This window comes from Aphanomyces astaci (assembly GCF_000520075.1).
Source record: "Aphanomyces astaci strain APO3 unplaced genomic scaffold supercont1.34, whole genome shotgun sequence".
Classification (NCBI taxonomy): domain Eukaryota; phylum Oomycota; class Saprolegniomycetes; order Saprolegniales; family Verrucalvaceae; genus Aphanomyces; species Aphanomyces astaci.
The window spans coordinates 215252-227077 of NW_009798297.1; the positions used below are offsets into that span (position 1 = coordinate 215252).

At 47.8% G+C, this 11826-nt stretch overlaps 4 protein-coding genes across 10 annotated transcripts; 1 reads left to right on the plus strand and 3 right to left on the minus strand.

Annotated features, from left to right (window-relative positions):
• Positions 1 to 144: 144 nt before the first annotated feature.
• H257_11492 (AGC protein kinase) lies at positions 145 to 1563 on the minus strand. Of its 7 annotated transcripts, none has more exons than XM_009838451.1 (6): positions 1498 to 1563; positions 1409 to 1445; positions 879 to 1350; positions 633 to 794; positions 434 to 518; positions 145 to 350 (listed from the first exon to the last, which is right to left on the minus strand). In XM_009838451.1, the coding sequence occupies exons 3-6, from the start codon at positions 1229 to 1231 to the stop codon at positions 225 to 227; spliced, it is 726 nt and encodes a 241-aa protein (XP_009836753.1). In that variant the 5' UTR covers positions 1232 to 1350; positions 1409 to 1445; positions 1498 to 1563; the 3' UTR covers positions 145 to 224. The 7 variants fall into 7 exon arrangements, with proteins under 7 accessions (XP_009836753.1, XP_009836757.1, XP_009836751.1 ...); XM_009838449.1 differs by having other exon boundaries at positions 179 to 350; positions 1405 to 1445; XM_009838454.1 differs by having other exon boundaries at positions 179 to 350; positions 434 to 536; positions 1405 to 1445.
• A 2146-nt stretch (positions 1564 to 3709) lies between these two features.
• Positions 3710 to 6353, minus strand: H257_11493 (hypothetical protein). Its single transcript, XM_009838456.1, has one exon. The coding sequence runs from the start codon at positions 6327 to 6329 to the stop codon at positions 3864 to 3866; it is 2466 nt and encodes an 821-aa protein (XP_009836758.1). The 5' UTR covers positions 6330 to 6353; the 3' UTR covers positions 3710 to 3863.
• A 3920-nt stretch (positions 6354 to 10273) lies between these two features.
• On the minus strand, positions 10274 to 11022 carry H257_11494 (hypothetical protein; the record flags this gene model as incomplete). Its single annotated transcript, XM_009838457.1, has 3 exons — positions 10274 to 10619; positions 10767 to 10893; positions 10947 to 11022. 3 exons carry the CDS (start codon positions 11020 to 11022, stop codon positions 10274 to 10276), a joined length of 549 nt encoding a protein of 182 aa, XP_009836759.1.
• Positions 11023 to 11367: 345 nt separating this feature from the next.
• H257_11495 (hypothetical protein) lies at positions 11368 to 11763 on the plus strand (the record flags this gene model as incomplete). The annotated part of the gene is made up of 1 exon (XM_009838458.1): positions 11368 to 11763. The coding sequence occupies one exon, from the start codon at positions 11368 to 11370 to the stop codon at positions 11761 to 11763; it is 396 nt and encodes a 131-aa protein (XP_009836760.1).
• Between the last annotated feature and the right edge of the window lie 63 nt (positions 11764 to 11826).

The following is an 11826-nucleotide window of genomic DNA, read 5'->3' on the forward strand; positions in this document are numbered from 1 at the left end:
ATGACACCAATATCCACTTGTTGTGCTCAGATATCTCTCATCAATTTCTCAAAGCGGCGTTGAACCATCGCAGGTTGTTAACGCACTGGACACCATACACATAAAACTACATAACTGTCGCTTATAAAGTTGCTGTGGAATGGCCACACAACGATTCTAGTTGCGCTCAGAGTAGTCATGCCAGTGTACTGATGTGTCTAGTACATTGATTTCTAAATCGCTAATTAAAACCCTGCGAAGAGGGCATTTTCAGCTGACGTGAGGCTCTCAGCGCTGTCCGGAGCGGTGCTTGACGAGATGATATCTCGTAGTAGCCCCATCTCGGCCGTGGAGCATGCCACCACAAGGTCCTACATCGTCACAGAATCGATCGCATCCTGAGTCCTCTCTCAACCACTACAAATCAACAAATAGTACTACAATCATCACGAACCTCCCAATTTACGTCGCAAAACCACGGATGTCGTTGGACAGCGACACCCGTGAGTCTAGCCGATGGATCCACGCACAGCAGCTGGCTACACATGAACAACACACTGTAGACTTACACACCCAATCGCAAAGTGTTTCAACGGCTCGAGTGAAATGGGGCCGGCTAAGAGCTAGATGATTCGATCGAACTAAGTTCGTACGAAAGCAAGTCGCGAACGTGGGGGTTGGCAAAGTGGGAATGGCTTGGAAACTCGAGTGGTTGCTCCAACGTAGCGGCATAGCGCACCAATTCGCCGTCTTCGCATTTGTACGGCCATGGAGGCGAGCCATGGAGCAGCTCAAATACAAATACGCCCAGGGCCCTAAAAGCCAATCATATCATAAAGCCAACACATTCGTCAACCAGCTCCTCTGTGGGGTGATGATCATTGCAATGCTGTTCGTACCACCAATCCACGGCAACAGTGTAGTAGTTGTCACGCTGCTGGTGGCTACAGCGGTACACTTCTGGTGCCATCGCATAATGCGTGCCCACAAACGACATAGCGCGTCCATCTAGGGTGCCGTCATCTCGGACTAATGGCTTCGCAAACCCAAAGTCGATCAAGTGGCAACGACCGGTCGCTGGGTCCAAGAGCACATTGCCCGTCTTAACATCGCGATGCATGAAGCCGCGCCCGTGCAAGTCCAGCAATGCGACAACGACTTGGGCAGCGCACTGCTTGGCAAATGCTTCGGGGAAGCCACGTTGATGGCGCCACAGCGACTTATACACTGGCTCGCCGGGAAGGACGTCCATGACAAGGTATGTGGAGTCGTCGACGTCGAACGATCGCTGCAGGATGCGACCAAGGGCAGCCTTCTCCGCATCTAGCCGCTTAATGCGGCTCGGAGAATTTCGCACGACTTGCTTGACAGCTACAATGCAACAACCTAGGTAAGGGTTGGCCTGGGTTGAAACGATGCATGTACCCACGGTTTGTCCTGTCAGGTTGTCCTTGCACAAGTACACGCTAGATCGATCGCAGTTAGTTTTTTTTAGCTTCAATGTTTGGTTGCTGGTACCGGCCAACGCCACCTTTGCCCAACAACTGCAGCTTCTCGATGGACTCCATGATTTTTCGATTTTTCTCCTTGTCACTCACGACTGACATGATAAGCTCAAAGATTACCTGCAACAATGTATGCCCTTTGTAATACTATATTTGAAGGCAATTTGTGTGAATCCATCGACATACTATTAATAGTACTGTACTTCGAAATACTACGTACTAGTAGTACCTACTACAATTAATACTAGTACGATGAGTTATCGATCGAACTTGACTGTGAAAAATGGCATTCAAATTGGCAAAATATTCAATCACCCGCCAGAGAATCAAATCTTAACTTTAAACTTCCCCATCTCGCCCACTTGTTCATGTGGTTGTTGTAATGCCCTTGAAGCCCTACCAATGCTCTCTCGCTTCTATGATGCTGTATTTATTATCAAACATGCTCAAAAGATACCATACGCCATACGTAACCGTAGCACCTTCGGAAGGCGTCTGTCGACGACGAAATCGCACCTGAGGCTAAACGATGCCTAGTCCTAGCCTTTTGAACAAGCTACGCCACTATATTCCGCGAATGGCGGTGTGGGCAAGCCTTTAACTTCCGAGTTGCTTGTTGTTGTGGTTGATGTCACTTGATATGTTTCAGTACAAATATGCTTTAACGTTAACGTTCGAATCTCATTGTCCGGATAGACTTCATCTGGACATTTATTAACGAAGAATAAACATTTTTATTGAATTGAATGTCCGGATAATATTGCGCTTTCGAGAGAAATTTTGGATTTTGGCGTGAATTCCTAAAAAACCACGCGTCGATTTGATTGGCGCTTTCAAAATTGCCACGATTTGTTTGGGTCACACGACAGAAAGGACATTTCCACGACAAAGCAGACGCACACGAAGCGGCAAGACGACGATGAGGCACCATCGAGTCGGCAGTCTCACAGCATGCAAGTCTGAACACAGTCATGCACTATCTGTACGGTTACTTCTCCCTGGGGACGAAGCGTCGACAGCTTGCTGCTGTGTACTGAAAGAGCAAGCAAACAATTTCGAACTGGACCATCAAGTACGATGCAACCGGTTGCTACTCGCGCAAAATGTCCGTGGTCGCCTTGCGAGTGTGAGGTTGGGACGTCTGCGACGATCGCGTGCTCCAGGCTGGACTGTCGTCTGCGGTCATGGATCGTCGAATGCTGGTTGAAGAATAGCGCGCAATGGACGTTCCATAGTTCGATAGTATAAATTCTTTAGCCAATCACACTGTGCTTTCGTAAATTTGAGCCAATCAGACTCGTTTACAAGCCGCGTGATACGATAGTGCCCCCACCCAAAATTTGTATCAAACCGACAATAATTGGGCAAAACTTGGGATGTGATCCAGACCCACCCTTTCTCCGTGAAATGTGCGTCGAATATCGTTCAACACACTACGGTACAGTAGTAATGTTGCTGTAGAGTAGTCACCCAAACAACCTACAACAACGAGGATTGTCCTTGGAGGAAGACTAACAGTGAATTTCGTATTGATTTACACTTTGTTAAGTGGTATTCTACTTTTCGAAGTAGTTTGTCCCAATACAAATTTGAAGTGCTATTTCGCGGTACCACAGGGCCACTTATTCCGTCGTCATCTGTACTGTACTGTACTAGTTTCATCACACGCTACAGTACCATATGAAGTCTTCCTCCACGAACATTCCAGGCAGACGGGCTGTTGGTCGCACGACAGATATGTAACGTTAACGTTAGTTTCGTGGGGTGCCGAATTATCGACCAATCAATACGCAGAACAATGTTCAAGTGGCCATTCAAACTCTTTCCTGCAACCATCGAATATTTGTGTGTGACTTACAGTTAACTGTAAATGAGTGTGAAGCGCTTCACTGGTGGACTTTTTTTACAAACAAATAAAGCAACCCACGAAAACACCGAAACCAAATCTTGGCTGAAAGGACAATATCCATGTCCAACCTCGCGGGCATATCACCATTCACTTCTTGTCTTTAACGTTATTAGCTGACAACAGGTTCGTCATTACAATGTAAATCATTAGTCTTCCAAATGTCATCCTAGTATTGGTTCAACCGCCGTACAATCGCCGGACCTTCGAAATTTCAGTTTAAGAGGTATCTTTGTGTTTGCATTGCATCAATGAACCTTTTTAGCCAATCATATTGCAATCTTCATTCTTTGTAGCCAATCATACTCCTTTGTTTGATTTTCATCAATCCCCCAAAATAGGCAAATTTGACTGAAAAGCACAATACTGCATGTATCACGCATTAATATCCGACCCCCGAGATACAAGGTCTTGACGAGTTAGTGTACGCGACTTGGTAATTGTGGCAGCCAAGTCGAGTGTATGTGTCTACCCTACAGCCGGCCCAATCGCATGTGGTGCACTTGCTCCGAGTTGAGGGGCTGCAGAGCCGACTTGTGCAGTTGTTGCGTTTCCGTTGCCTTCAACACTTGCACGGCTTTATACTTTTGATACAGCAGCACCACTTGGCGACCCATAAGTCCCACGAGCACGAGCACTTGAATGGCCACAATCACGGCAGACACGCCGTCGTGGAACGACGACGATAGCCCCGCCACGGTGGACACCAAGAAGATGGACAGCACCAGCGTGAGGATCTTCAATACTGTGAGCCCCGCCATCGAGTGCTGCATGAACGGGGTCTGGAATGGCTGGCAGCGCTCCAAATGCACGAGAAACAAGATGTGAAACCCCAGGACCAGCACGACTTGGGCGGCATGGCTAAGGAACGCGGCCCCCGTTGTCATGCCACAGAGCAACGCCAGAAGCATCTTGGGTGCAAAGAAGAACCGATTCTCAAACGTGTACTCGTCGTAGAGCGCGCCATACCGCCTCGCAACTGGTTTCTTGGTGTGTGCGACGATGTCGTCAACGTCGACCAACTCGGCTTCGTGTTTGCGGACAATGTAAATGCCAAACACGAGGATCCCCACGGCGAGGAAGAGCAGCGACGCTAGCGCTAAGTAGAACGAGTACATGTACGTGTTGGTGGTGATGCTGAGGTACACTTGGTAGGTGGCGGTGACCCCGATCGCATACTGCGACGCCAACCCCAGCACGACCATGGCCCCCACGAGGTGATGGAACCAGTCGGCGGCGTAGCCCTTGGCGGGGGCCACGATGGTGGCCACCCCCGCCGCCAGCCCGTACATGACACACATGGCGGCGCCGACCACTACGATCCCCACCAACGTTGTCACAAACAAGTTGAATTTGGAAATGCCAAGTGTGACCGCATAGTCGCAGATGCCATCGGCGCACGTTTCGTCCGCCAACGCCCGACGGTAGCTCGAGGATGGAGGAGGTCCTGGGCCAACTTCGACAAAGTTGAACACGGCGTACTTCATGGACGACCCGAGACTCGCGAGCGCCGCCGACTTTTCACGCAGCGGCAGTTGGTTCAGCAACGACCCAAACTGGACAATGTCTAGAGTCACAAGGATCGTCGACGACGCGGCTACGGCGGACGACGCGGCCACCGCACCCGATGACGTGGCACCCAGAACCGTACTCGACACGACCGCGACCGCCGTGACGGCGACCGACGCGGTGGCGGTGGACTGCGAGATCTGCGCCATCCGGGGCAGCGGAGTCGACGGGTCGAAGTGCCCCGGGGTGTGCTTGTCGTTGAACGACGGACGGTCGGAAGTTCGATTTGGCATGTATGTGGTGGCGGTGGTGGTTGTGGTGCCATTGTCATTGGTGGTGGTAGTAGTAGTCGTGCCATTAGTCTCTGTTGGCAGCCACGAACTATTGGAGACTGGAAGCGCAGCACACGAGCAGTCCTGCGCCAAGAAGTTGTTGACGGGGTACGCGTTGGAACAAGAGCCGTTTGCAAACGCCGCGGGGCGGAAAGATGCCCCAGAGAGGGGAACCAACAGCGACACGTCGACGGTGGCGTACACGGCCGAGAGGAAGGCAGGGGGCGTTGGCGATGTGGTGATGATACTGTTGGTGGTGGAGGTCGGGATGTTGGCAACTGTCGAGAACGTCCACCCGTTGGTGCCGTCGCAAGACGGAAATGCGCAGAGAGCGCGGCAAGTCGAGATGTCCGTGTACGCCACGCACGACGCCGCGTCCACGGCGAGGTTAATGTCCAACGGACTGCCGTTGCACGTGATGTTGTGGGTGTGCCACTTGGAGTAGAATTGCTCGTCGCACACCATGTCGGTGGTAGTCCGCGCCGGTGGGGGCTGCGTGATGATGGACGTCGACGACGAGTTGGTCGTGGGGGTAGGGGAATGTGTGGTCGAAATGGAGGTCGCGGGTGGCGAGGCAGTCGTGGTCACGGGGGAGATGGTGGTTGTCGACGTGGTTGGCTGGGTGGGTGGAGGAGGCAACGACGAAGTTGTAATGGTTGGAACAGGTGAAGTGGCTTTGGTGGTAGTAGGAGCCAACGTCGATTTGACAGGGGTCGTGGAGGGCAAGGCATCATCAACGGCAAGCTGGCGATGGGCAACTGGCGATGACGTTGTGACTGAAGCCACGGTGGTCGTAGTCGGTACTGTCGATGAAGCGGGAGCGGTGGTGGTATTTTCTGGTAGTGTACTGACAGTAGCATTCGTGGGAACCTTAGTTGTCGGCACAGACGTTGTGGTGTAGTTGGTTACGGGCAACAATGTTTCGATGGCGCCTGACGTGGGAACCGGTACGTAGAGTTGGGACGTGGTAGGCACTGGCGTGCGCTGTGCCGTGGGTTGTGGTGGGGTCGTAGCAACGCGGCAGACCCGCGCCCCTTGGATTGCGGACGCACATAGCAGAGCTGCCGCGATGAAGGTGTTGGTACTTGGCCCCCTCATCGTATTGAGAACAGTCAAGTCGTAGTGAATTTAGGAATCGCATGTGGGATTGTTGGGTGCAGAGGACTGACGGTCGTAACGTTGTGTGAAACTGGTGAGTTGCGCTACAATATAAAATGAGACAGGTAATAGAAATGTACACATTCAATTGAAAAGGTTTTGGTAGGGTCGTCATTCCGGATTGGATAAAAACCAGGTGATATTCAACTTGTTGGATGCAAAATACAAGCATATTTTCTGATTGGATGAAATGACACGATATGTCTCCCGTATAAATAATAAAGTGGAGCTGCACTTCATCATTACCATAACCTGAGCTTCGCTGTGCAACATGATTTGCAAATGGCGCATACCCGGTATGGGTCCGTCGTGCAATCAATAATGTATGCATACATCCGTTTTCACGTTGAACAAGGCGTAATACAGTAATGACACGACAACTATGAATAAGATACTAGAAATATCAGCCAATGATCTAACGGCACATACTGTACAGTAATGCAACACATTTCAGCAAGGTGTTAAGTGCATTTCAGAAGCTAGCGATGGCTTACCACTGGGATGCAACTTACAGTTAACCCCAGAAATAGCTTTAAATGCACCTGCATGTGCCCACCGGGGTTAGGACAGAGTCTCTGGTTACAGGGCTACTGTACGGGTCTTTTATAATACTTTGAAGAAATCACCTCCCTATAATTACATTCTGTAACGAAACGTGATCCTAAATCACGGTACGGATGATCTAAAACACTGGGGTCGATGTAACAAACACCCAGGTTTATGGTGTGAATAGCCAAAACGAGTGAAAAGCACAATATTAATATGTCCTGTATCTTACAGTATATGTGCTCAGAACTGGGTTGTCCGGACGATTATCCGTTAAATCAATAACGTTACCTAGTACTACGTAGTACTCCGAGTATATCCCAAGAACAGGTAGTTTTCGACCAACAGGTACTGCTGCCGGGGAATTCCTCACTACTACTAGTAGTACGGAAGTGATTGATAGGCTTACCACTTACGTACTTCGAAATATTATACCTTTACAAAAGGAAAAAAACATGTTGGTACTTTGTCCCGTACTATGTCTTAAATATTCGATACCTTTACAAAAGGATAAAAATTGTACCTACAGTTAAGACTTACGGGACAACATTTAATATTAATACTACGTAGTATGGTGCACGTCATCTATAAACTACCAACTTTTCACAAGATGAATTGGTCCAGAAATAGATATTTAACCTAGCGGTATTTTACATTGGCGCTTGGATATTTGGCCATAGGGGTGGCCGCTGAGATGTATCTTGATTTTTGTATGTGACTCTTATCCGGAGGCAGTTGGAACCTTTAACCTCCCATCGCAGTGATAAAACGCATGATATCGGTATTTAACGTATTTGGGTTTTGGGTTTAACTACATTAATTGTACGTTAAATAATAAAACCTCCACTCTTCGATTTGGCCAGTTGGAACCATACCAACCTTGGTACTACAATACTACTCCGGAGTAGTAAATTTAATATAATGTAATTATTGAAATTGCAGCGAGGATGGCAATTTTACTCGGGAGTATATAATATGAAATATTATACTGATGACAGTTGAATATGGAAAAATTCAACTGACATCCAGACAACTTTGTAGATACTTCGAAGTACTACTCCGGTCCGAACAAATGTATCGACTTTTTTACCTTGATTAAAGTATGGGCGGCTGGAAAAAATGTCTTGATGTTTGTATTGAACCTTCAAAGAACATACTTGATGGCAAAAATTTAATGACTTTTTATTATATTATGGCAAGTACTCGGATTTGGGAATTCATTTTAGCTGCTCAGGTGAGCAAGAGCTTTTTCATGGACGACAGGATCACACCGGAGATTAAACGATGTCAAGTCCTTGATTGTAGCATCTTTCCTCATATGAGGAAGCTCATAATCATTTCTACCCAAAGCACTAAGTGTCAACTCCATTACCTTTTGCAAAGTAATGAAATTTTTCGATAATGAATCACGAGGCAACTCATCAAATGAGCTTTCTACTGCACCAATAAGTTCCTCAATTGTTCGAGTACACTTCTGGCTTTGTAGACTTTGAATCGAATTAAAGTATCCTAAATCCAAGACATTAAAGTCTGGACTATTAGGAGGTTGATTCGCAGCCTCGATGCCATTAACACCAGATTGAAGCAGCATTTGCGTCGTCACACTATTATGTGGACTCGCATTATCTTGCTGCAAATATATTATATTAGTCTGATCCTGTCGAGGCATCTTTGCTTTGATTGCTGGAACGACCTTGCCGCCATAACTTTTGAGAAAAAAGGTCTTAGTTTACTCGGAAATCATCCAATCAAAGTCGAGATTTCGCGCTTTCTGGTGAGCCAATTAGATTCATTATTAGCACAAAATTAGAAAAATTCCGCCAATGACGAAAGAAGTCGATACATTTGTTCGGACCGGAGTAGTACTTCTTTCTCCTTTTGAATTATAGCGTGGATGACATTTGGATGATTGGACGAAGTTGGATGGAACCTACAGTGGCCGAGCCTTCCGTTGGCCTCGAGCGCCCGGGAGGCCGTCAGCTCTAGCGCGGCCGTACCGGTACGAGAGCGCGGATCTAAGCCTCTAACTTCACCGAATGATCTATCTTTTCTTCTTTTCGGGCAGCGGCAGGTAGGCCGTAGGCCGTGCCGCTCCTGGACGAGGCCTTTATGCAACGACCTAGCGTTACCCAAATTTTCTCTAATCTCTACTAATTAGGATATGACCTAATGTTAATGTTGGATGACGTTAGGATGCTGTTGAATGACTGATACTATCACGGGTTTTAGAAATACATTTTATAATTTCTGCACCACATATCTTCATCTAAACCTCAGCACACATGGATAATTCGCAATTCAGATATACAGAGGAAACACAATGAAAATGATTATCATGCCTGACACTTTCGTGTTTTTCCACACCAAACGGAAATCCAAAAAATTATCATATGGTACAAGTCATCTACTCCGGAGTAAAGACTACAGATGGGCCATCCTCAGGAGGAGACGTTTTACTATTAAACGCCTCGGTACTTTCAGTTAAACCCACGAAATGTTGACGTTAAATCATTATTAGTTACGTTTTTTACCTGGGTTAAACATTGTGAATAATCCGGATAGAATGAAAACGTTCGTACGGATAAGTGCTGAATTTAAAGACCAAGATATACTTGATACTCCTTTTCGGCCATAATGTACTCCGGAGTACCTGGTTCCATATATCTCCGTACAAAAAGGCCGGTTGGTTTAAATATTATTACTCGATCAATTTTTCACCAATCGAAAATCTGAACCGTAACTTTTGTTGGGCTTGTCCAGTTCTATCGTTATTACGGTATATTTTCCTAAATAATATCAATACAAAGTTGGAATAGCTGTCGAAAGTCGAAGCATTTATTTGTAGTCTTTAGGTGACTTGCACCATACAAACAAGAAGATAATCTTATACCAATTTGTAACTGGGAGACTGCCAAAACCACCGCAAACGCCCTTTCCGTAGTACCCGGTATTTCGCATCCGGATAAGGCTATATTTTAATCATGAGCCAAAACCTGGCAAAACTTAAACCCCGAAACCCCGGAGAAATGTTTGTACTACTGTATTAGTCCATTTCGCCTATATATTTCCTACGAATTTCAACTGATGTCCCGTAATTTCAAGGTTAAGAGTGAATCACGTTCCTAAGAGCATCCTCCACCGGTTGGGACTTACCGGTATGACCTGGCCTTATACGGATAATGTACGGATAAATGAGAGTCTTATGGTGATTCCAGCGATAAGTTTCATTTTCCCCACCTGTCAGACTTAAATGCGCGGGACGACGAGGGGCTGTGACAGTGATAATGAGTGCATTTACATCAACCGCGACCCGTCGCATTCCATCATAGACCGAATCGTTAACATTTACTTCGAAAGTATAGCTCAAGGGAGTAATACGAGCCTTCGATGAGGGGTCGCGTCGGAAACCAGCGGACCGACATCGCAAGGTTGTTGACCGGGCTCACGGGCAACGTTATGAAGGCCGGCGCGCATTTACCCCGAGCCAACAATCGTCGGCGGCGCCTTGTTGCCTGCAGGGCTCCCACCCGAAGCTCCCGAGCTGCCGCAAAGCGAACCACGATGGTCCGTTTCATGTCCCTAGCCACCACCACGTCGGCAATACTCACCTTCGTGACCTCCATCATCGCGACCGCCCTGTCCGCCTGCAGACCGGTCACCTCCACGGCCCATCGCAACGTCAGCCTTCGTTGGTCATCAGTGTGAATTGACAGCGTGTAAATGGGAATTTTTATAAAGGTTGCATGCTGTATTGTATTTGACTATGTTGAGTAGTACTTTTGTATATTATTTTTGATTATATTACTCTTCCGGATAGAATAAGTCAGGTACGAGAAAGTCGCTTGCTTTCGCATTACATGCTGCTCCGTGGAGCATTGTCGCGATGCCACTGGCAAACATAGAGAAAACAAGGTCGCCCATGGCAACTTGTTGGAAATACCTGTAAATGCGTCAATTCCTATTATCGCCGCACACATCGTAGAAGCCATACACCTGCAGCAGCGCATATACCTGTAGCAGCGTGTGGAAAACGCTGGACGACGGTGGTCGCGGTGCAGTCGTCTGGCGCGAGAAACTGGTCGTCCATCTTGCTGTCGCCGCCCGCTTGGTCCGGCAGCAGTACCACGAAAGGTGGACAAAATCGTCCGGATAAGCCCCAAATTATCCGTACTGTAACATGAAGTAACGGGTACAAACGAAGTTTTGAGATATAGAGTTGGGATAGGGACCCGCGTTGGAGATGGTCTAAGAGCATCTCCAACGCATCCCCAAATATGTCCGAACTCTAAATTGGGACATTAGATGGGACAAAATTTCCCCCACCGGATGTCCCTAAACCCAAATTTGGAGTTCGGACAACCAAAATGTCCCCAAATTTTCACACTATTGGGACATCCGAACTCCTTGTCCCAACAACGACTCTCCAATTTCAATGGAGAAGCTGAGCGTCGATTTGCAGCTTCAGCCGCCGCATATGACAAACACGAGTGAACCCACTCCAAGCAAGAAGCTAGGACGTGGAAAGGCATGGAAGGATGACGAAAGCGTCAACCTTGCACGATCCGTCGGGATGACAGGTTTTGACTCAATCCACGGAGCCGACCAGAAGGCAGCACCGTACTGGTCCAAGATTTACGTGGCGTTCGTAGAACTAAGCGGCAGTACCGATCGTACGGAGAAGGCAATTCGAAATCAGTGGGGCAAGATTCAGGCGCAGATCAATCTGTTTATTGGCGTGCATGCGACGATCGTCGCAGTGGAACGTAGTGGATGGGTGCCGGATGACTACATCAATGCTTCATTAGACCTGTACAAGCGCATGCACTAGGACGACTTTGAGTATGTCAATAGTTGGCATGGACTGAAACGGTATGGCGACAAGTGGCAGGTA